This window comes from Chrysochloris asiatica, unplaced genomic scaffold (assembly GCF_000296735.1).
Source record: "Chrysochloris asiatica unplaced genomic scaffold, ChrAsi1.0 scaffold00012, whole genome shotgun sequence".
NCBI lineage: Eukaryota > Metazoa > Chordata > Mammalia > Afrosoricida > Chrysochloridae > Chrysochloris > Chrysochloris asiatica.
In genome coordinates, this window is record NW_006408530.1 from 11,432,730 (window position 1) to 11,453,634 (window position 20,905).

Consider the following 20,905-nt stretch of genomic DNA (forward strand, 5'->3'; position numbering starts at 1 on the left):
AACAACAATATCCCCCCCCTCCACAAACACACACACACACACACCTTTTTTCTCAAAAGAAAACCATAAGATGTTACCTTGGGGAGAAGTCTCTCCCTTGAGAGATGAAATTTCTAACATTAGCAAATACCTTATATTTCCCAAAGATAAATTAGTCCCAAAGCAAAAAAGATCACTTTAGGAAGCACTTTGTAAGTTTTGGGATTATAATAGTGAATCTGGTGTGGGGTTTGTTTGTTGTTTATAGTTTAATAAGGAGTCCGGTGACACTCTCAGATGCTGCTAACTGCAAGGTGGGTAGCTCAAAGCCACCAGCTGCTGTGCAGGAGAAAGACGAGGCTGCTACTCCTAGGAAGCTCACAGTCTCAGAGACCTATGGAGAAACTCTACTCTGCCCTAGCGGGCCACCCTGAGTCAGAATGGACTCGATGGCAGTAGGTTTGGCTTCTGTTTGTTTGTATAGTTTAGTCATTTCCCCAAAACCTGGAAACTGATCTCTGAGTCACCATCTTTCTCTGACATGCATTTACATGGCCCTATAAAGGAGTTTGGGGGTTTTGTTTTCATAGCTACTGGAGTGAGTCCTAAACCAAACCCACTGCCGTGAAGTCAATTCCAACTTATAACAACCCTGCAGGGTACAGCAGAACTGCCCCATAGGATTTCTGACTTGTAGTGTTGTTGTTAAGTGCCGTAGAGTTGATTTTAACTCAGTGTTTCTGAGCCTGCAAATCTTTGGGAAGCAGAAAGGCTCAGCTATCTCCCGAGGAGTGGCTGGTGGGTCCAAACTTAGGACTTTGCATTTACCAGCCCAACTCATAACCACTGTACTGTACATCACCAGGGTTCATAGCTACCTTGTATAGCTTTTCCAAGAAGCGGCTAGTGGGTTTGAAATGCAGACCTTGCCATTAGCAGTACAGTGCTTATCATACAACCAATAGTAGTAGTAATAGTTAAGTGCCGTCAAATCAGTTCCAACCCGTAGTGTCCCTGTATAGGGTTTCCAAAGAGTGGCTGGTGAGTTTGAACCACCAACTCCATGGTTCAAACTGACCTTGCAGTATAGTGCTTATCCTACAGTGCCACACCAGGAGTCAGGAAACCTGTAATTGCAATTTTTCTATAGTCTAACCCCAAGCCAAGAGTCTGGTGTTCAGTAAGAGTGAGGAGGGCAGCGGCCAGGAGCAGGGCTGGAAGCACCGTCTCCACAGATTCCGCTGTGGGATTTGAGATGCAGAGAAGACGAACTGGGGAATAGTCTTACTCAAGAACAGACGGCAATTAAATCTCAGGCTTCCTCTAGTCTGTGCAGACTCTGAACCACTTTGTCTTCAGCAAAATGGGCGAAAATGTGTCAACATAACAGAAATGAGATCCCCCAGAGCCATACCCCACACTTGAAACTGGTGAGAGTAGAACATCAGAGCCCCGAAGACTTTAGCCGCATGCCTTTGAAATCTCCTCTTCAATAGGAATGATTCATAAGCTACACTAATTCTAGAGCAACCAGCGTTGCTGTGAGAGTCCCAGGAGGTTATCGTAAATGAAAAAAACCTAAGCTTGACGGATTAAAGATCCATCTTACCCTGCTGCTTGTAAGCTGAATTCCCCAAACTTCCTTAGTGCAGTTTCTGTTAACAACCACTGTCTCCACCTCTCCTCCCTGTCAGGTGGACCTAGCTGTTAGAAGAATTATCCAGTGCTGAAGGCCTTATAGGAGACCAGGGTAAAAAGCAGTTCAAAAAGTGGTAAAAGAGACCAATTTCATTGGCAGGTGTGCCTTGTCTGGAGTTTGTACCCTGAGAATACAAGAGATGCAAGGCTAGAAACCTGGACTAGGGTCTCACACCCACAAGTACCTATCAAATAGTAAAACTAAACCTACTGCCTTAGCGTCTTTTCCGAATCATGGTGCTCTTGTGTGTTGCAGAGTAGATCTGTGCTTCATAAGGTTTTCAAGTCTGTGACATTTTGGAAGCAAACTTCCAAGCCTTTCTCCTGAGGAGCCTCTAGACAGGCTTCAGCCATCAACCTTTCTGTTAGTAGACAATAGCTTAAATGTTAGCACCACCCAGGAACTCCACAAGGGCCAGATATATAAGCTGATGAGGAAAGGTGCTGAATATAAGTTTATATTCATTCACTATATGCCAAGAATGAGCTAGAGTACCATGGAGAGGCCAGCTCCACACAGGGACATCCTCAGCCACTACAAGGTACCATTTGGGCAAATGCTTTTTGAGTCCCTTCTACAGGACTGCCATTGTTCTAGGAAATTGTTGTTGTTATTGTTAAGTGCCACCAAGTCGATTTCCTACTCATAGCAACCCTGTGTAGTGTTTCTGAGGCTTTAAATCTTTGCAGGAGCAGAAAAACTCTTTTTTCCACTTTAGGCAGTAGGATATGTATATAAAAATAAAAATTGCTCACCTGAACAAGAAAATGAAGATCCTTGCTGTAGTGACGCTTGCATTTTATATTATGGTGAAATTTACACCCGTCTTCAGAATTTTCAACCAAATTTGAAGCTATTAGAATTGAGTGAAATCATCCAATTTTTAAAGCTGCCTGTAATTTTTTTTTTTAACAATACTGTGTGGGTCAAACAAAATATGTCTGTAGGCTAAATCTAACCCACAAGCCAACTCCTTTTATTTGACTTACAGGTTGTTATTTATTCTAAGGGAACTCACTCTCCCAGAGGCCATTCTAAGGGCAAACAGACCTCTGCAGTCAGACTGGGGCTAGAGTCCACAAGGACAACTGTACCACTATTTAGTTTGTGGGAGGTTATTTTTAATGGAATTTATTATTACTATTTTAACAGAGCTATCAACAAAGAATTTTTTGAAATACTGAACACCCGAAACTTTATTCCTTACAATGTTCTAAAACTCCTCAAAGAATTTTCAAAATTGGTCCAATGTTAACCATCTCTACCACTCAGCACGAAAGTTTCACTGTCAGGAAGAGTTCCATCCAGTCAAATCCGAGGATGAAATGATTACGAGCTACAGGCTTACTTACCTCCATGGTGTGTGTCTTTCCTGATGAAGTCTGTCCATATGCAAAAATTGTCCCATTGTAACCCTCAAGGACATCTGCATGCAAGAAAAAAAAAGAAATTAAAATTAATCCATGACTTTGACCTTATAAAATATGGCCTGCATATTTTAAAATTACATTTTTACAAATAGGCCACCTTCCATTTTTCATACAAATAATATATTTCAACTGTTTGCATTCTAAGTTAACTTGTAAGATAAAGGCACAAATAGGTGGCCATGGCCTCACGTTCCTACAGACAGTATTAGTGATGGAGAAGACTGGCAAGCTTCCTCCCTGTAATGTCAAAATTAAGTCAGAGACACGGAGCAGAACACTTCCTTTTAAGTAGAAGGATGCTTGAATTTTCTTCTATAAGATGATCTCTTGAGATCAGTTAAGGAGAAAAGACATTACTGGTACCATGAGTTTCTGAAGTCAGGTGTAGAATAGAATTTCTTTCCTGGAGATCTAATTTAGGCTGATTTAAACCTCTGACCCAGGTAAGCTCCTTGGGAAGGTTTTTCCTGAAGGCCACACCAGAGCTCCTTTTCAAAACAGAGCTGGGGAAAGAGCAAGGGGCCCTATTCTGTAAAATGAATCACAGGGTGACAAGGAAATTAGCTAACAAACCAGCAGAGCCCTGACTGAAATTTAATGCCTCTGTTTTTTCAGGGGCTGTGGTAGCAAGATGGCCCAGGCCCATCAGCATCAGGAATGTCTTTGAATTGCACAATGAGCTCACTATGCAAACCCCGAATACTGCAGGCCATCTTCCATTACACACAGGGACCAGTCAAGGAACGTGGATGCAAGTTACTTTCTTGCTGAAGAGCTAAAGATTATCTGTGGGAACTATTTCAAAGCAGCAGAGGTGATTAAAAAATATTTAATGCTTATTTCCCTTCTACTTTCCCTTGTTCCTCCTTCACACAAACATTGCTGAAAGGGGAAGGATGCATAATTAATATCCTTGACCTGCCCATGTCTGCATAAGGAATCCCTTGGCGGTACAAATGGTTAACTAGGTCAGCTGGTAATTCAAAGACTGGAGGTTCAAGTCCTCCCACAGGCACCACAAAAGAAAGACCTGGCAACCTACTTCTGAAAACTATCAGTCCCTGAAAACTCTATGGAGTACAGTACCACTCAACTCTGATACATATGGGATCTTCATGAGTTGGAACTGGCTGGACAGGCAACTAGTTTTGTGTGTGTGTGTGTGTGTGTGTTTTTAATTAAATGTTTTTATTTTGCATTGAGTGAAAGTTTACAGGGCACATCATCAGCTTCACATTCAACCATTCATATAGCTTGTTTCATTACATTGATTATTATCCCCTCCATATATCATCAGTTTACAGTGTTTCTCTCTATCCTCTTTCAGGCAACTAGTTTTGACCCACCATCTCTGCATAAGCAGTAAGTTCTTCAATTATATAAAGACGGTAGGGGGACACAGGGGCTTTGTTTAAAAATAATAATAAAGAAGATCAGCAGCACCTATTTCAGAACAGATTTTGAAATCTTTTTTTCCTCTCTCTGTAAATTTGATGATACTGGTTAGTTTTTGTTTTGTTGGGTTTTCTAAATTTTGTCTTTGGTTCTTTTTAATAAATTTTTTTGCTGATCTGAGGTTGCTAGAAGGAACCCTGGTAACACAGTAGGTTAAACATTAAGCTGCTAACCAAAAGGTCAGAGGTTCAAACCCATCATCGGAGAAAGATGAGGCTGACTATTCCTATAAAGACTTACAGTCTTGGAAACTCGAGGGAGCGTTTTACCTGGAGTCCTGGTGTGGTGCTGTCGGATAAGCACTGGACTGTTAACCAAAAGGTCAATGGCTCAGACTAACTGCTCCTTGGAAACGCTACACCAAGTAGATATGAGTCAGAACCAGTTCAATGGCACTTAACAGTAACAACATCGGGTCACTGTAAGTGGAATTAACTAGACAGAAGTAGGGTTTTTTAGGCAGTTGTTTAAAGTATGAAGTAGGGTCAGAAAACAAAACAAGATTTTTCTTTAGAAAGCTAAAAAAGAATAATTAAGTGGCAGAATTGAAATTTTTTTTTATCTTAACAGTCCTCAAGAGTTTGCACCAACCTATACTGAGAGAGGAAAAAAGAGGAGAGAGAAAATGTTCACACATCAGACTTCTGGTAATGGTTTCCCTGGTAACAATGAGGAGCAAAAACTTGAAGACAGTGTAAAGATTGGAGGTTCAAATTTCATTTTTCATGAAAACACTCAGAAAAGATGTCTGAGGTCTGAAAATGGTGGCTGGAGCGGATGTCCTTACACTATCAGGACTTAGAGGTCCCCAAGATAGAGTGGTCACATCCTTTAGTTGTATGTTTAAAACTCTGCATTAAAAGCACAAACAACTCCAAACAGTTGGAATACCAGCCACATTCAGGGAACTAATGTGAGGTGCCATCAAGAAGGGACCCAACCAAGGCAATTGTATACAGAACTGAACAAAAACTTTGCCACCCATGGTGGGTTTTGAATCAGAGGAAAACTATTGTGATGTGTAGGGTGTTTTGTTTTTTTTTTAATGTTTTGTTGTGAATTATGTGATAGTTTACATGGGAGAACATTAGCTTTACATTCATCCTATCGTATATCGTTTCATTGCCATGGTTACAATCCCCTCCATGTATCAACCAACCTAAGGGTACACCCTGCAAGCCTGACCCCTGGTCGTCAGCACACAGCCCCTCTCTCTCTCTGGGTCTAAAGTCCACAGTCGCTCCATCTCTGTGTGATGTGTAGGGTTTTCATTGACAAAGTTTTCAGAACTCAATTGCCAGGCCTTTCTTTCTATTCTGTTTCAGTCTGGAAGCATCATGGAAACTTCCACTATCAGATGGGCTGTGGTTGAGCATGAGGCGCACAGGTCAGAAACCTAACCCGAGCTTCCTGCATGGAAGGCAAAAATGATACCTCTGAGCCACCAATGGCTCACAGTCACAGTAAGAAACCTTCTAATTTATTAAGAATGAAACGTTGTCCCCAAAACTGAACGGGTCCTGCCTTAAGCCCTTGCATGAGAAGAGAAGATGGAGACTCTCTAAATCAGCCTGGGGTCCTTGGTCCAGGTGCAGGCCAAGAGGAGGAATCCCCTCTGTTCCTTGTAGAGGGCTCAAAGCCCTGAACCCAGCCTAGAACCTAAAAGTAAACCTGCCCCAGGAAAGGAGACTCTGAGCAATCCATCACACCCTAAAGGAATGTCAGCTCAGAGCCTATGCTCTGCTAACAGGAAAAAGGATCATCAACCTCCAGGAGAAAACCCCAGCCTTCTGCCTCTGCCAGTAACACCAAGGCCAGGGCACCAAGAGATGCTCTGTGTGAATAACTACAGGCTCCCCAGAAGCTCTGGTGGCATAGTGGTTTGCACATCAGGCTGCTAACCACAATGTCAGCAGTTCAAACCCAACATATGCTCCTCAGGAGGAAGATGACGCCTTCTGCTCCCGTAAAGATTAACAGCCTCAGAAATCCTATACAGGGTTGCTATGAGTTGGAACTGACTTCACCACACACAACCACCACCACATGTCCCCATGCATAGTCTACTCCTTAAGCAGAAATGCACAGCTCTTCTAACTCCTAGTTAATTGTTTCTTACCAAACTTGTAAGTTAAGAATGTGGTCGCATGTATGAACATGGGAGCTCACTGGTTTGGGACTGAGTTGTTGAGGTTTGCATATAGGGCTGTTGTTGTTATTGCTAAGTGTCATTGAGTTATGTCCAACACATAGCTACCCCATATAGAGTTTCCAAGGCTTTCAATCTTTGCAAGAATAGAAAGCTTCCTCTTTCTCCCACGGAGTGGCTGGTGGGCTCTAACCTTGTGGTTCATAGTCCAGTGGTTCTGTTGTAGTTGCTGTCAAGTGCGGTTGAGTCAGTTGCAACCCATAGCAATCCTGTTTAGGGTTTCTGAGGAGTGGTGACCGGTGAGCTTGAACCGCCGGCCATGCGGTTCAAACCGACTTTGCAGTCCAGCGCATAACCCACAGAGCCACACCAGTATTCCAGTGGTGTAGATGCAGGACTATATTTGGAGGATCCGAACTCCGGTGGCTATTTCAACACTGAGCAAAATAAATATTTTGCTTTTTTAAAGAAAAGAACCCACATAAAATCCCATTCTAACAAACTCTCCTTGTTCTTTACAATATTTATAATCTGTTACAAGCAATTCATCTTTAGAGAACTGTCTTTTGCATTCAAGGTTGAATAGGGCTGATGTCGCCCTCTATCTACTCAGTTCTGAATCAGAAGGTAATTTTAAAAGAAAAGGCTCTTCCAGCCCAGTGTTCTGTTTTCCTCCAAACTTCAATTTTTAATTTGCCTTTTTAAGTCCATGTTTTATTTTTGACAGGGAGGAGAGGCAGGGAGGGGAAACAGCGCTTTTAGGGGGCTGAAATGCTGAGATGTCAGAGTGCATAGGTATGGCTGATTGGTTGAAACAGGATGAGAGAAAGACAATGCTCAGTCACCACAACCATTCCCACCTCAACTCGACACAGCCCACAAAAAGCGACTTTCATCACGCTGAATGACAGTTCCTGGACTCAAGGAAAGCATGGGTTTCAGTCTCTGCTGGAACAGAACGACTATTTCTATACGCCAGCCTCAAAGTTGGCGAACCAGCCCAGGCAGACAGAATCTTTCTTTGTGTTGGGGTCTGGTGTGATATGATCTCAACAGGTACCATGTCACAAACAACACACATCCACTAACAAGCCAAGCACCATGGAGAAGTTCCACTCCAGGAGGGAAGAGCTTTCTTGTTTCCCAAGAGAGGAAAGAAGAAAGGAGGGGATTTTTGAAACTACTATTTACCTCTTATTGCGGATTCAGAAGCCACGTTCTCAGCCCTAGGTTTTGCTCAGTTCTGAATCCAGGTTTTACTTGAGCAGAAGAGTTGGTTCCATTTTCAGGTAAAAACGTGGAGAAGATGTTGTTATTGTTGTTGTGTGCTGTCGAATCAGTTCCAACTCATAGTGACGCTGTAGAGAATTTTCAAGGCGCAGCTAGTTGGTTTGAACTCCCAACCTTTCAATTATCAGTCTAGTGGTTATCCTATAGTGCCACATCAGGACTCCTTGGAGAGCATATAATCACAGTATTCCTGATGAGGCTAAGGTGGGAATCCTGGTGTGGCGTTATAAGATAAGCACTGGGCTGCTAACCATAAAATCGGCAGTTCAAACCCACTAGCCACTCCTTGGAAACAAGGTCAACGTAAGTTGAAACTGACTCAATGGAGCTTAACAGCAACAACAAGCTAACTCTCATGGTGACATAGTGATCTGTCAATGACACCAAAGTCATCCTTGGCTTGGAATGCTAAGACTCTCACCAGTCAACCAAACTACAGCAGTAGGTCATGATCCAAGAGTGGGGAGGCTGTTCTCTCCATCTGAACCCCAGGATGCAACCAGAGTGCTGGGCCCTGCCAGCCTGGAGGGCCATCACTGTGCCCAGATGAGGGCACACAACATCTTCAGAATGGAAACCAGCTCCTTATTGGCAGAACGTCAGGGCCATCATGGGGCTCTGGAAGCACAAGCTCTATTCTCACTTCTCTGCCCTTGTGCCATTCCTAAGCCATCTTTTTGCAAGCCTTGGTTAATGGTCCACATGGCCTGACAGAAAAAAAACAACTCATCATTTTTATTAATGCTCATTAGGGTCCACCGGAAAAGTGGGGCCTACAATGGTGCAAAAGAACCCACGTAAGTCAGACAAAACCTGGCTACAGTCTTAGACCTGCTACCCCTATCTGACCTGGCCAACTAACTTTACCTTTCCAAGCCATAATGTCCTCTATGAAATAGTGGGATAATGCTTCTAGCTCACAAAGTTGTTATGGTTTAAAATGCAATCAGGTATGTAAATTGCATGGAGGGCACCTGACAGACACATCACCTAACTAAATATTTATCTTCTTAGTAGTAGCATATGACAAAATACATCTGATCATATAGGCTTCACATTGCCTATGGAATAAAGCTCACTCAATTTGCATGAAACTCTGATCCAGCTAAACTTTTGAAGCCTCGTTTCCCACCATGTACTCTGCATCTCTGAGTAGCCCAAACTGCCCATAGAACTCATGTCTTTAAGCCTTGACTTGGCTATTCCCTTAGCCTACACAGCCCTGCTAGGTTCTACAGTCCTCATCCAAGAAGTTTTTCTTAATTCTCCACTCTCTCACCCCATCCACCAAAATCAGGAGTAAATTGTATTTGTCTGTGCTCCCAGAGAGTTTACACACACACTGCTCTTTAAAACAGATAATACCTAGATGGATTATAATTACATTTGTGTCTGTATTTTTCCCTGAACTACAGACTCCTTGTTGACAGTCTTAGGTATCCTGGTGACTCCAGTTTCTAGTTATGTTTACCATGCATGTAGTATTTAATATATTTCAATACATTTAAAAACAAACAAGCAAGAAAAACCCAAATGAATTAAGTTTAAAGAAATTAGGACTGAAAGACAAGAAATCACTTCTCTAGCATTGGAAGCATCCACATCTAGTTAATTTGGAAGAAAAATACAACTTCTGTAGGCTAGAACACAGCTACTGGTACTTCAACAATAGTGACCAGTAACCAAGGTGTTGAATTCCTAGGCACCTTGTTATTTACCATGCAGTTAGTTTCCAGCTCTACAACCTCTCAGAAAAAAATGAAGGCAAATGCAAAATTTTGAAAAACACACACCAGATGAAGATGGGAGTGATGGAGATGCCAGGACTCTACGATCAAACTTTTGAAACATTCAAAGAAAACGCAGTGAAATTGTTGTTAAGTGGCATCGCGTCGGTGCTGACTCATAGCGACCCTGTATAGGGTTTCTGAGGAGCAGCTGGTGAGTTTGAACTGCCGACCTTGTGGTTCAAACTGACCTTGAGGTCAACTGCTTATCCTAAAGTGCTACACCAGGGAATGAAAAAACAGAAAGAGAACAGGGGCTTCATGATCCTCAAAATATTAAGGGTTTAGACAGACTTGAAAAGAAAGCTCACTGGTCCACCACATTATCACAGGGGCACTGGGGACCTTCAAAAAGTCTTATGATTCATTTTGGCCTCTGGAGTGGGGGAGGCCCCCTAGCACTTTCTCTCATTATCAATTTAAAGATCATCACAGCAAGAAATGCCTGAGCTTTGCTCAGTAATCTATTCCAAGGTGTTCTTTCTTACATAGCTACGTTTTATCTTGCTGATGCAGAAATACATAGCCACTCCCCTTCACACTAGCTTCAATGCATATTTAAAAAGTCAAATCAGTCTTCCCCATCTTCCTAATAATTTCATTTCAAGGGAAGAAAAGATACTCTTTATTGCTACCAAATAGTATGCTCTTATCATATTTACAGTGCTCTAGCATACCAGAGCCTAATTTCATTATTCTTAATGGTTTTCTTTGTAGCTCACCCCACATGATTGAGTCTCAGCTTACTACCACAGTTAGATCATCTCTTCATGAGAGCTCCCTGGGATCAGGCCTGACATTTCATAATGTAGCAAAAGCCAAATACTAAAAGGCATCAGAGATTATGATGATGATTTGTCAATCACAGATATTCCTATTTATAAGATCAGTTTAGAGAAGGAGGGGTACATTTTAGGGGTCCTTATGCTTAGCAAGGGGTCCTAGTGTGGTGCTGCAGGATAATGCATTGGACTGAAAGATCAGTTTGACCCACAAGGTCAATGCAATGGCTCAAATTCATCAGCCGCTCTTCAGAAACCCTATACAGGGTCACTATAAGATAGAACCAACTAGACAGAACTTAACAACAACATGCTTGGCACGGCCCTTATGGAGTTCTGGTGTGGCACTATAGGATAAGCACTGGTCTGCTAACCACAAATAGGTGGTTCAAATCCACCAGCACTACTTGGAAACCCTATACAGGTCGCTGTGAGTCAGAACTGACTCAATGGAACGTAACAACAAATAATAAAAATGCTCAGCAAAGCACGTTATATAAGCGCTATTTGTTTCTGATCATGTAAACTAGTTGCCATCAAGTCAATTCTGACACATCAACCCCATGTGTCAGAGGAGAGCTGTGCTACATAAGGTTTTCAATAACTAAAATTTCAGACACAGATCACTTCCATCAGCCTTTTGTTTAACAGCCAAGCATCTGAACCATTTGTAGCACCCAGTAACTCCTTTAATAATGAAGGAGAAAGAAAAAGAAGAGAACCCCTGGTTGGATTGTTGTGGTCCAGTGGCAGTAAGTCAGTTCCGACTTATAGCAACCGTGTGTAGGGTTTCCAAGGCTGCAAATCTTCGTGGGAGCAGAAAACCTCATCTTTCTCTCTCGGAGCTTCTGGTGAGCTAGAACTGCTGACCTTGTGATTTGAAGTTCAGTGCTTATTATATGGAGTCACTGCATATGTGCCTTAATAAAAGTATGAAAAAGTCTGATAATACAGGATGAGGAGACTGAATAGGAGCAAACCAATAAAGATATGCACCAATGAGAGACAGAAAACATGTTTTGGTTGAAAGAGAAACAAAAATAGCAAATGTAAAGAGAAAACAAAACTGCCCCCCAGATGAGGACCCATATTATGAATTAGAAAAGATCTCCAATTCACACATATTTTCCTCTTCAGTTTTCTTGAATAACCTTACTGTGAAGACCTTCAAAATTAACTGATGCCAGCAACAAGAATATGAATAATCGTACATCTCAGCAAGGAACATTACATACTGACGGGCATCTCCCACGCAAGTGTCCAGGGTCAGAACCAATCTAGCAGATGTACCCAGGGCTGATTTTCACGAATTTCAAACAGTTAGGTTAGCCAGCTCAGCTTCTAAAAATGCATAGATCTAACATGACAAGGTGGTTTTTTAGGTCTGGTTTCATTTTTATCTATTTATTTTTGCGTTTCAAATGTAGAACTGCATAGAAAGGTGGCAGCATCGAGACATTTGACAGCACAATTGCCACAGCATTCAGATCAGAAGGCTAGGACTAAATGGTGAAAAAGCAATGTTGCAGGAGGTGCCCCTCAGCTCTGTCCAGATGGCGAGCTCCAAAGTGCAAGTTCCAACCTGCCCCTGATTTGAAAAGGCAGGTGGGGAAATGTAAAATTGCTTCATCTCCCTGTTGTTACTTTAACACATAGCCTCCAGGGCCAAGGCCAGTCCCAGAGAAAAGGCCTCATCTTAAAAGCACAAAAGTAGGCTTGAGGCTACATCTTTGGAACAAACGTCAGGATCTGGGTGGTAACACTACAAGTAGGTTAGATGAAAGTATAATTTAGGAATGTTGAATAGCAAGAACAGTTCCGTAAACAACTAGCTAATGTGATTTTAAGAAGCTGTAGACAGTTCCTTGATGTACAAGAATTTTGCACACGTACGGTTTCTTTTTGAGAGATGATAGTAAAAAAGATTCAGATGTACAATAATCGACCAAAAGTGTGCAATTAAAGCATCAGGAATAAATAAATATCTTCACTTTTAAAGGCATAAGGAAACCCCATACCAGCAGCCTACCACCTGTTTGTTGTACTGGAGTGACTATCATGTTGCTATGATACTGGAAGCTTGGCACCAGTCTTTCAAATACCAGCAGGGTCACTGAGAATGGACAAGTTTTAGTGGAGGCACCAGACTAAGACAGATGAGGAAGAAAGGCCTGACGATGCACTTCTGAATATTGTTGTTGTTGTTATGTGCGTGGAGTCGGTTCCAACTCAGAGCGACCCTGTACAGGGTTTCCAAGGCTGCAAATCTTTATGGGAGCAGAAAGCCTCAACTTTCTCCTGTGAAACAGCTGGTAGTTTCAAAGTGCTGACCTTGCGGTTCACTGCCCGATTCGTAACCACTACGGTTAGTCAATAAAAACAATACAGCTCATAAAAGAACAGTGCAGGACGAGGCATCATTTTGTGCTGTTGCACCTGAGGTCACCATGAGGCAGAGTCAGTTCACAGCAACTAACAACAATGCCTGCAAAGACACTGCAAAACCATTACAGGAAGGCCATAACCTTCGCTTCTAGGTAGCAGAATAACTCTGTAAAAAGGGGTATCAAAAGAAAGAAATCACCTTGAAAAGCAGGCATGGAGAAGTTAAATAACTTGACTGACATCATCCAGAAAATCAGGACCAAAGCCATAATTTAATGTTTCCAATTAGCAGGCCTCTGCTTATAGTCAAGGTACATTGATTCCTAGGCTGCAAATATCACTTAATGTTTTCAATTACCCTGAAAAGCCCAAGAGGAAATAAAGACAGAGCACTTACCTTTGACAATTTGTTTCGCACACGCATTGTAAACCTGCTCTTGGGTTGTGTTGGGAGGTAGCACTCTGTCGAACACATATGGCTTCCCTTGCTAAAAAAAGAAAGACAAAAGAAAGAAAAGGGCTAAGAAAACACATTAGAAGGCTAGGAATTAAAACACAATAAAACTAAACACATATATTAGTAGTTTAGACCATTAACAACAAATCATTGACCCTAGTCTTTAAGGTAATTCCTTATAAAGATGAGGGAATTTTTACAGCATGAATCATACATACATTGTGTGTTCTAAAGTATGTTGAGAGTCTAAGATCCAGAAAAAAAAAAAAAAAAAAACAAGGAAAAGCTTTCTAAGTCTTTTTCTTTTTCAGTTTGCTTTCTAATGAAAGGTAAAGTGATCCTTTCTTCCATCATTTGGACAAGTATTTGCTGACAGCTTACACTGAGCCAGTTACTGGACTAGCTGCTGATCAAATCAGGAAACAATCCTAAACCCTCATGAAGCATGTTTTTGAGAGGGACAGAGAGCTGGCAAGCAAGGAAGCAAACACATAAGAAAATTCAAACAGCTTAAAATACTATAATGGGACAATGGGGACAATAGTGAAGTCAATGATAATCTTGTTGAGGAAGTAACATTTAAGCGGCTCTTTAAAGGATCCAGGCTGGAAGGGAAGTGGAAGCACATTCTAAGCAGAGGGCCATGCAGACAGGAAAGGGCCTGGGGTATCCAAGACACCAGGTGAGGTGAGAAAGGAAATCAAAAACCAGTTTATACACTGCTAGCCAAGGCAAGTGCTTGGATTCTATTCAGTAAGAAGACAACATGATCCATTTTAAGAACCTGTACTACTGGAAAGACACATTGCTTCATGGGGAAGGTGGTACAATGGTGGTTCCGTGGTAGAATTCTCACCTTCCACACAGAAACTTGAGTTCAATTCCCACCCACGACACCTCTTCTGCAGCCATCAGTCAGTGGAGGCATGCATGTTGCTATTACACTAAAAAGGTTTCAGCAGAGTTTCCAGAAAAAGATAAACTAGGAAAACAGGCATGGCAATCTACTTCCAAAAATCAATCAATGAAAGCCCTATGTGTTATATTGGTCTAATCCTGAATGTGGCACTGTAGGATAAACACTGGACTGCTAACCGCAAGGTCGGCTCCTCAGAAACCCTACACAGGGTGGTTATGAGTTGGAACCAGCTTGATGGCACTTAACAACATGAGTCAGAACAGACACGAAGACACTTAACAACAGTCTTGAACCAATTGAGGGACTGGTACAGGACTGGGCAGCATTTCATTCTACTGTACACGAAGCCAGCAGTAGTTAGGGGCTGACTTCATGCAGCTAACAACAACAACAGCAGCATTTCTTCATGGAAAGGCAAGTGTGGTCCAAAGGAATTCTAGTGCTTTCTTTCACATGTGGAAGTGGTGCCCTTACTGCTCTAAAATAAAGAGGATCCTTCTGTGTGTCAGGATGACTTCCTGATTTCAGGTGTGGGCCTTCAGATTTAGCTCCATTCAAGGAGGCTGCTATTATGGACAAAGACAAGACTCTCTGTCATGCACATCTATCAACCCTGAGCCCCCATCACGCAATGTTCAACAAGGAGTACTGAACACTGATGTGCCTAATGCGGCACTGAACACCAGGGACAGGTGGAGGATAAAACAGATACAGCATCTTTCCTCAAAGAATCTGCCCTAACAGTATCTCTTCCCCTACCAAGAGGAACAATCCTCCTTTAGTCTTTCTCATAACCCCATCCACTCAGGATGCCCTTCATCTTTACCGTACCCAAATAACAGACAGGAGGCCAGGAGAAGAGAAGGGAGAACAAAGGAGAACTCGGAGAGAGCCTCCTTTACTCCCACTCTGCTCCTCCCATGAGTGGCTCAGGACACTAGGAACTGCTCAAGGACATTCTGACTCCTGAAAAAGAACTGCTCAGAAGGAATCCAAGGACAAGGCTTGTTACATTCTATAACCTTCACACAAAAATAAGCACACAGCTGTCGGACTGGCTTAACTCACAGACCTGGATTGGAGGGAAGGTCCTGTGCTTTGAGGGTTATGCTTGAGCTTTCTCCTCTGAAAATGGATTTGAGCCAAAAAGGTAGGTGAGCTATTTCCAACTCGGTCTTAGAAAAGAGGAGAATTGTGTGTGTGTGTGTGCTACTTTTGCTTTCATTTTTATGCAAAGAAGCAGAACCACAATATTCTGTTAAAATTATGAAAAGAAGCCATATAGATCATTCTGAGGTTCTGTTTCCAGCAAGACTCAATCATTTAGTGAATTGAGTATTTGGTTGAATATAATATGTCTCACTACAATTTATTGCTAACTATCAACCCATTGGAAGTCTTGGTGTGGCATTGTGGGTTAATGCACTGGACTGCAAAGTCAACGGTTTGAACCACAAAGTCAGAGGTTCAAGCTGACCAGTCATTCTTCAGAAACCCCCCTATACAGAGTGACTATGAGTCCAAACCAAGTCGACAGCATGTAACAACAATAGCAACATCAACTCACTATACAGGGTCGCTATGCGTTGGAACCCACTCAATGTTACTTAACAACAACATCAACTCACTACATTCTTGTTGATGTTAAGTGCCGTCAAGTCTGACACATAGAGACCCTGTATAGAGTTTCTGAGGAGCAGCTGGTGGGTTTGAACTGCCAGCCTTCTGGTTCACAGTGCAGTTTCGATCCTACAGCGCCACACCAGACTTTATATATTTGTAAAATTCAACTAAATGCCAATAGGGTCAAAAAGTAGAATAAACATTTACAGAGTTTCCATAAGTATTATCATCCATTGAGCCTTCAGAGAAGACTATACAGCTTTGGTGAATTAACGACAAATCCACTAGTTCTTCAAACTTGAGAGTCACCAAAATAAACCATCTGTTTATAGTATGATCATGCTTTGGATTCTAGAGAAAACATACTTAATAAGGAGGGAAGCAAGTAATCTATTAAATTATAATGTGTGGGACAAAAAGTACGACTCCCCAGTTCTGTCCATTAATGAACAATATTTATTAGAGTGCATTATACTTTCACTTTAAAAGCTGGGGAGGGGGAGGGAGAAATCTCTACTCATTTAAATAATATAATTTGTTAAGTGAAAAAACAGTTATTATAAACATTTTTCATAACCTGGAATGAACAGAAGCTGTCTTCAAATTATTATGACTGATACTGAGAAAAGATAAAATTCAGAAAATGAATTGTTACAAAATCTATCTTGTCAGCAATAAGCATTAACAGATGAAAAAGTTAAAAAGAAAAGCATTTTGACATTTCCTTTCATAGACTGGGCTGGTTATAGGTTTTTACCTGAGGTGAATCTTAAAATTGTGGAAGCGATTAATTTAGTTCCTTAATATTTTCAAAGAATTGACTTGTGGTGTGTACATGCCTACTGTATGTACAATGACCATTTTTTTAAAAGATACTAGTCATTTATCTTTGCTTCTTGGGTAATGGTATAAAAATCCCACCAATTCTAATGTAGACTTGAGCAATGACTAGTCCATCAAAACCCCAAGAAAAGAAGATTTTTTTCCCTGGTTCTGTGGGAAGCCACTGGGCCTAGCCTGCACTGCTTGTCACTGAGCTGGTGGCTACAAAGACACTTTGGAAATTACAGTTAATATGAATGGGGAGTTCTAATGTTTGAAACTAAATGATGACGTCACATTCACTCCTTGAAACACCTTCCTTCAGGCAGGTGTCTATTCAGCACTTAGTTCAATCCAACCTCACTGGCTACTCCCAGTCAGTCTCCTTCCAAATGACAGTTCTTACAGGATCCACTCCTCATTCTCCTCTCTTCCACACTCTTGACCTTGGTGTAACTTAAAATGAGCATTTCAACCCTCATCTCTATGTTCCCAACTCATATCCTCATTCATCTACTAGACATTTTACTGGGATGTCCTATCGCCATCTTAAACTTCACTCCCCTAAATATAATTTGTTTCTGCTGTAAACCACGCCCCTGCAAGCCCTCCATATCTGAACAAGAAGGATACCATTAACCAACAACTTAGACTGAAAACCTGAGTGATTCAATCTGTCGTGCAGATTCCATATCCAAAATATATTCCAAATGCAACCATCTGTGCCACAGAACTGTAGTTCATCCCCACCTCTCACTTGGACAGCAGCTACAGCTTCCATTCCTGCTCCTGATATTCCAAGATCCTCTTAAATGTAGAGTTAGCTTTCTATATTGTACAACAGATGTTTAAAGCTCTGATAGTGTAGTGGTTACAAATCAGGCTGTAAACCGCAAGGTCAGCAGTTTGAAACTACCAGCTGCTCCACGGGAGAAAGATGAGGTTTTCTGCTCCCGTAAAGATTTACAGCCTCAGAAACCCTATACAGGGTCATTATGAGTCAGAACTGACTCCACGGCACATAACCACCAAGAGCTCCTATTATACTTAGACTACACCATCTCTGGCCTCACCTTTCTGCATTCGTCTCCCTCTCACTACAGCGTAGCTCACTGAACTTCCTTCAATAACGTGAACATGCTATGCTCACTACCTGGTTCAAAGTCTTCACTCTTAACTTTCGGTCAACTCTGAGGTCACTTACCACAGATTTGGCAGCCTCCTTATCATCCTTCAGATTACAACTCAACTGTCTCTTCTTTTGAAGGTTCCTGTGACCCTTACTAAAGTAGCCCACTCCCACCCAGGGTATTACTCTCTATCTCAACACCCTATTAGGTTTGCTCCTAAGCAATTATTATGTGATCTATCTTCAACCAATCAAATGGGATGCTACAATGAAAGCATTTCCTTAACTAAGATAAAAATCAGATAAACCCCTAAGTGCGTGTAAGCTTGTAGAAGGAATCTAGAATGGACTCACACATTCCATATACATATCTACTGAAAATGAAGTCTACTTCATAAAGCCTCCATAGGAGTGGTGTAAGTAAAATTAATAACTTACCATGATCGCGTACAAAAAATAACAACAGATGGTTCTTACATTTACAGTTCAGAGAAAAAAAAAAAAAAATCAAACCACCAGAATTCCTATTAATTTGAGAACCAAGCGTCTGAACCATATGGCTTGGCTTGCCTATTAATACATTTGACCCATTACCCAACTACAATTTCCAGCCTGGAAGGAATATTACTCTGGGAGACAAAGGAAAGTAAAAGATTTTTTAAAAGATGAGCACTGTGAAAAATGTTAAAGAAATTGGAATTGATTAAACAGAAATAAAGGAGCTCTGGTGGCTCAATGGATTAGATGCTAGACTGCTAACTACGAGGTTGATGGTTCAAACCTATCAGTCTATGGGAGAAAGTTGAATTTGTCTGCTTCTAAAAAGACTGACAGCATGGGAAACCCTAGAGAATAGTTCCATCTTGTCCTATGGGGTTGCTATGAATCACTTTGAACTCAACAGTAGTGGATATAAGAAGAAATAATCATGAAGTAACTTAATAACACTCTCTAAGACCAATCAAAGGAGCTCTGATAGTGTAGTGGTTACGAATCGGGCTGCTAACCTCAAGGTCAGCAGTTCGAAACTACCAGCCGTTCTGCTGGCAAAGATGAGGCTTTCTGCTCCCATAAAGATTCATAGCCTTGGAAACCCTGTGCAGGGTCATTATGAGTCAGAATTGACTCCACGGCACTTAACAACAAGACCAACCAAGAGCTGTGATGAGATGTTATCAAAAATTTGAGCATAATTTTTCTTCTATCTTTACCCAGAAAGAAAGAAAAACAAACAAACAAAAAAGCATGTAAATTCGAGTTTCAAACTTGCTCTGTTGAATTCAGACACTGTGAGGAGTATTTAGAAGAGGAACTGATACTGAGAATCTCTGCTCCAGGTGTTTATGTGAATCTCTTCCTGAAAACACAGGTGATGACAACCACCCTTCTCACCACCGTCTACCACCATCACCAACCCATCCATACTTTATCTAAAAAGCAAAAGAAAATTGTTATGGAGTCCACACTGACTATGACAACCCAATGTGTGTCAGAGTAAAACTGTCCTCCACAGGTTTTTTTGTGGTTGTTCTGTTTATTTTCATTTTATTGGTTACTATTGAGAATACATTCAGTAAAGTGTACACCAATTCAACAGTTTCTATATGTACCATTTAGAAACATGACTGCATTCTTCAAGTTGGGCAGCCATTCCTGTTCTCCTTTTCTGAGTTCTTCTTTCTCCATTAACGTAAACTCACTGCCCCAGAAAGCTTCTATCTCATCTTTCAAGTTGCTGTTGTCACAGTTTGACCCCATATAGTTTTTTTAAAGACCTTAATGCACAAGGCAGGTATTTTTACTAGTTAAGCTCAACCACAGTTTGTCTTTAAGAATACGTGAAGAGGTATTTTTGGTTTAAGGTTTAAAGTTTATCTTAGGGCAATCGTTTTAGAGGTTCCTCCAATCTTCATGGCTCCAGAAAGTCTGGAGTTCATGAGAATGTGAAATTATGTCTGCATTTCACCCTCATTGATAAAATTTTTCTACAGATGCTGATCAAAACGCTCAGTAATGGGAGCTGCGTACCATCTAATTCTGGTCTCATGGCAAAGGAGGCAGTTGCTCAAAAAGACCATTAACTAACTACACATTCCTTATCCACCTTCTATTCTTGACTCTCCTTCTTCTGCTTTTGCTCCAGGCAAACAGAAACCAACTTTTGTCCCATGGATGGTTGCTTAAAAGCTTTTAAGACCCCAGGCACTATGCATTAAACTAGGAGTAGAACAAAAGCACTAAATATGTTACTAGGTCAATTCACTGGAATGGATGTCTTTTGAAACTATGACCTTAAACCTCCCCAACAAGAAATCAAATCCCATGAGGTTTTTGGTTGCAGTTACTTTGTTGTTGTTATAAATATACAACTTCGTTGTTTTAAATACATGTTTACCAATACAACTTCTTACAGGTCTACAATTTACTGACTATGACACCAATAAACTGGATTATATGAAGAAAAACGTGGCATCAGGATCGGAGGAAGACTCATTAACAACCTGCGATATGCAGATGATATAACCATGCTTGCTGAAAGCAAAGAGGACTTAAAATACTTACTGATGAAGATCAAAGACCACAGTCTTCAGTATGGGTTGCATCTCAATGTCAAGAAAACAAAAATTCTCACCACTGGACTAATAAACATCATCCATATAAATGGCATGTTATATGGATGTTGTTTATTGGTCCTCACCACTGGACCAATAAACAACATCCAGATAAATGGCAAACCTTATATGCATGTGAAAGTTGAACAGTGAATAAGGAAGACCACAAAAGAATTGATGCTTTTGAGTTATGGTGTTGGAGGAGAATATTGAAAGTGCCATGGGCTACCAAAAGAACAAACAGATCTGTGCTGGAAGAAGTGCAGCCAGAGTGCTCCTTGGAGGCTAGGATGACCAAACTTCGTCTCTCATACTTCGGACATATTGTCAGGAGGGACCAGTCGCTGGAGAAGGATATCATGTTTGGTAAGGTGGAGGGTCAGAGAA

At 41.3% G+C, this 20,905-nt stretch overlaps 1 protein-coding gene across 1 annotated transcript in view; it reads right to left on the reverse strand.

Annotated features, from left to right (window-relative positions):
* The window catches only part of KIF5C (kinesin family member 5C), a 242,778-nt gene that overhangs the window by 127,115 nt on the left and 94,758 nt on the right, over positions 1–20,905 (reverse strand). The window contains exons 3-4 of the mRNA XM_006834553.1: positions 13,354–13,444; positions 3,031–3,104 (exon numbers count right to left, since the gene is read on the reverse strand). Of these exons, the coding sequence (XP_006834616.1) occupies positions 3,031–3,104; positions 13,354–13,444 (165 nt within the window). The remainder of the gene's footprint in view (positions 1–3,030; positions 3,105–13,353; positions 13,445–20,905) is intronic.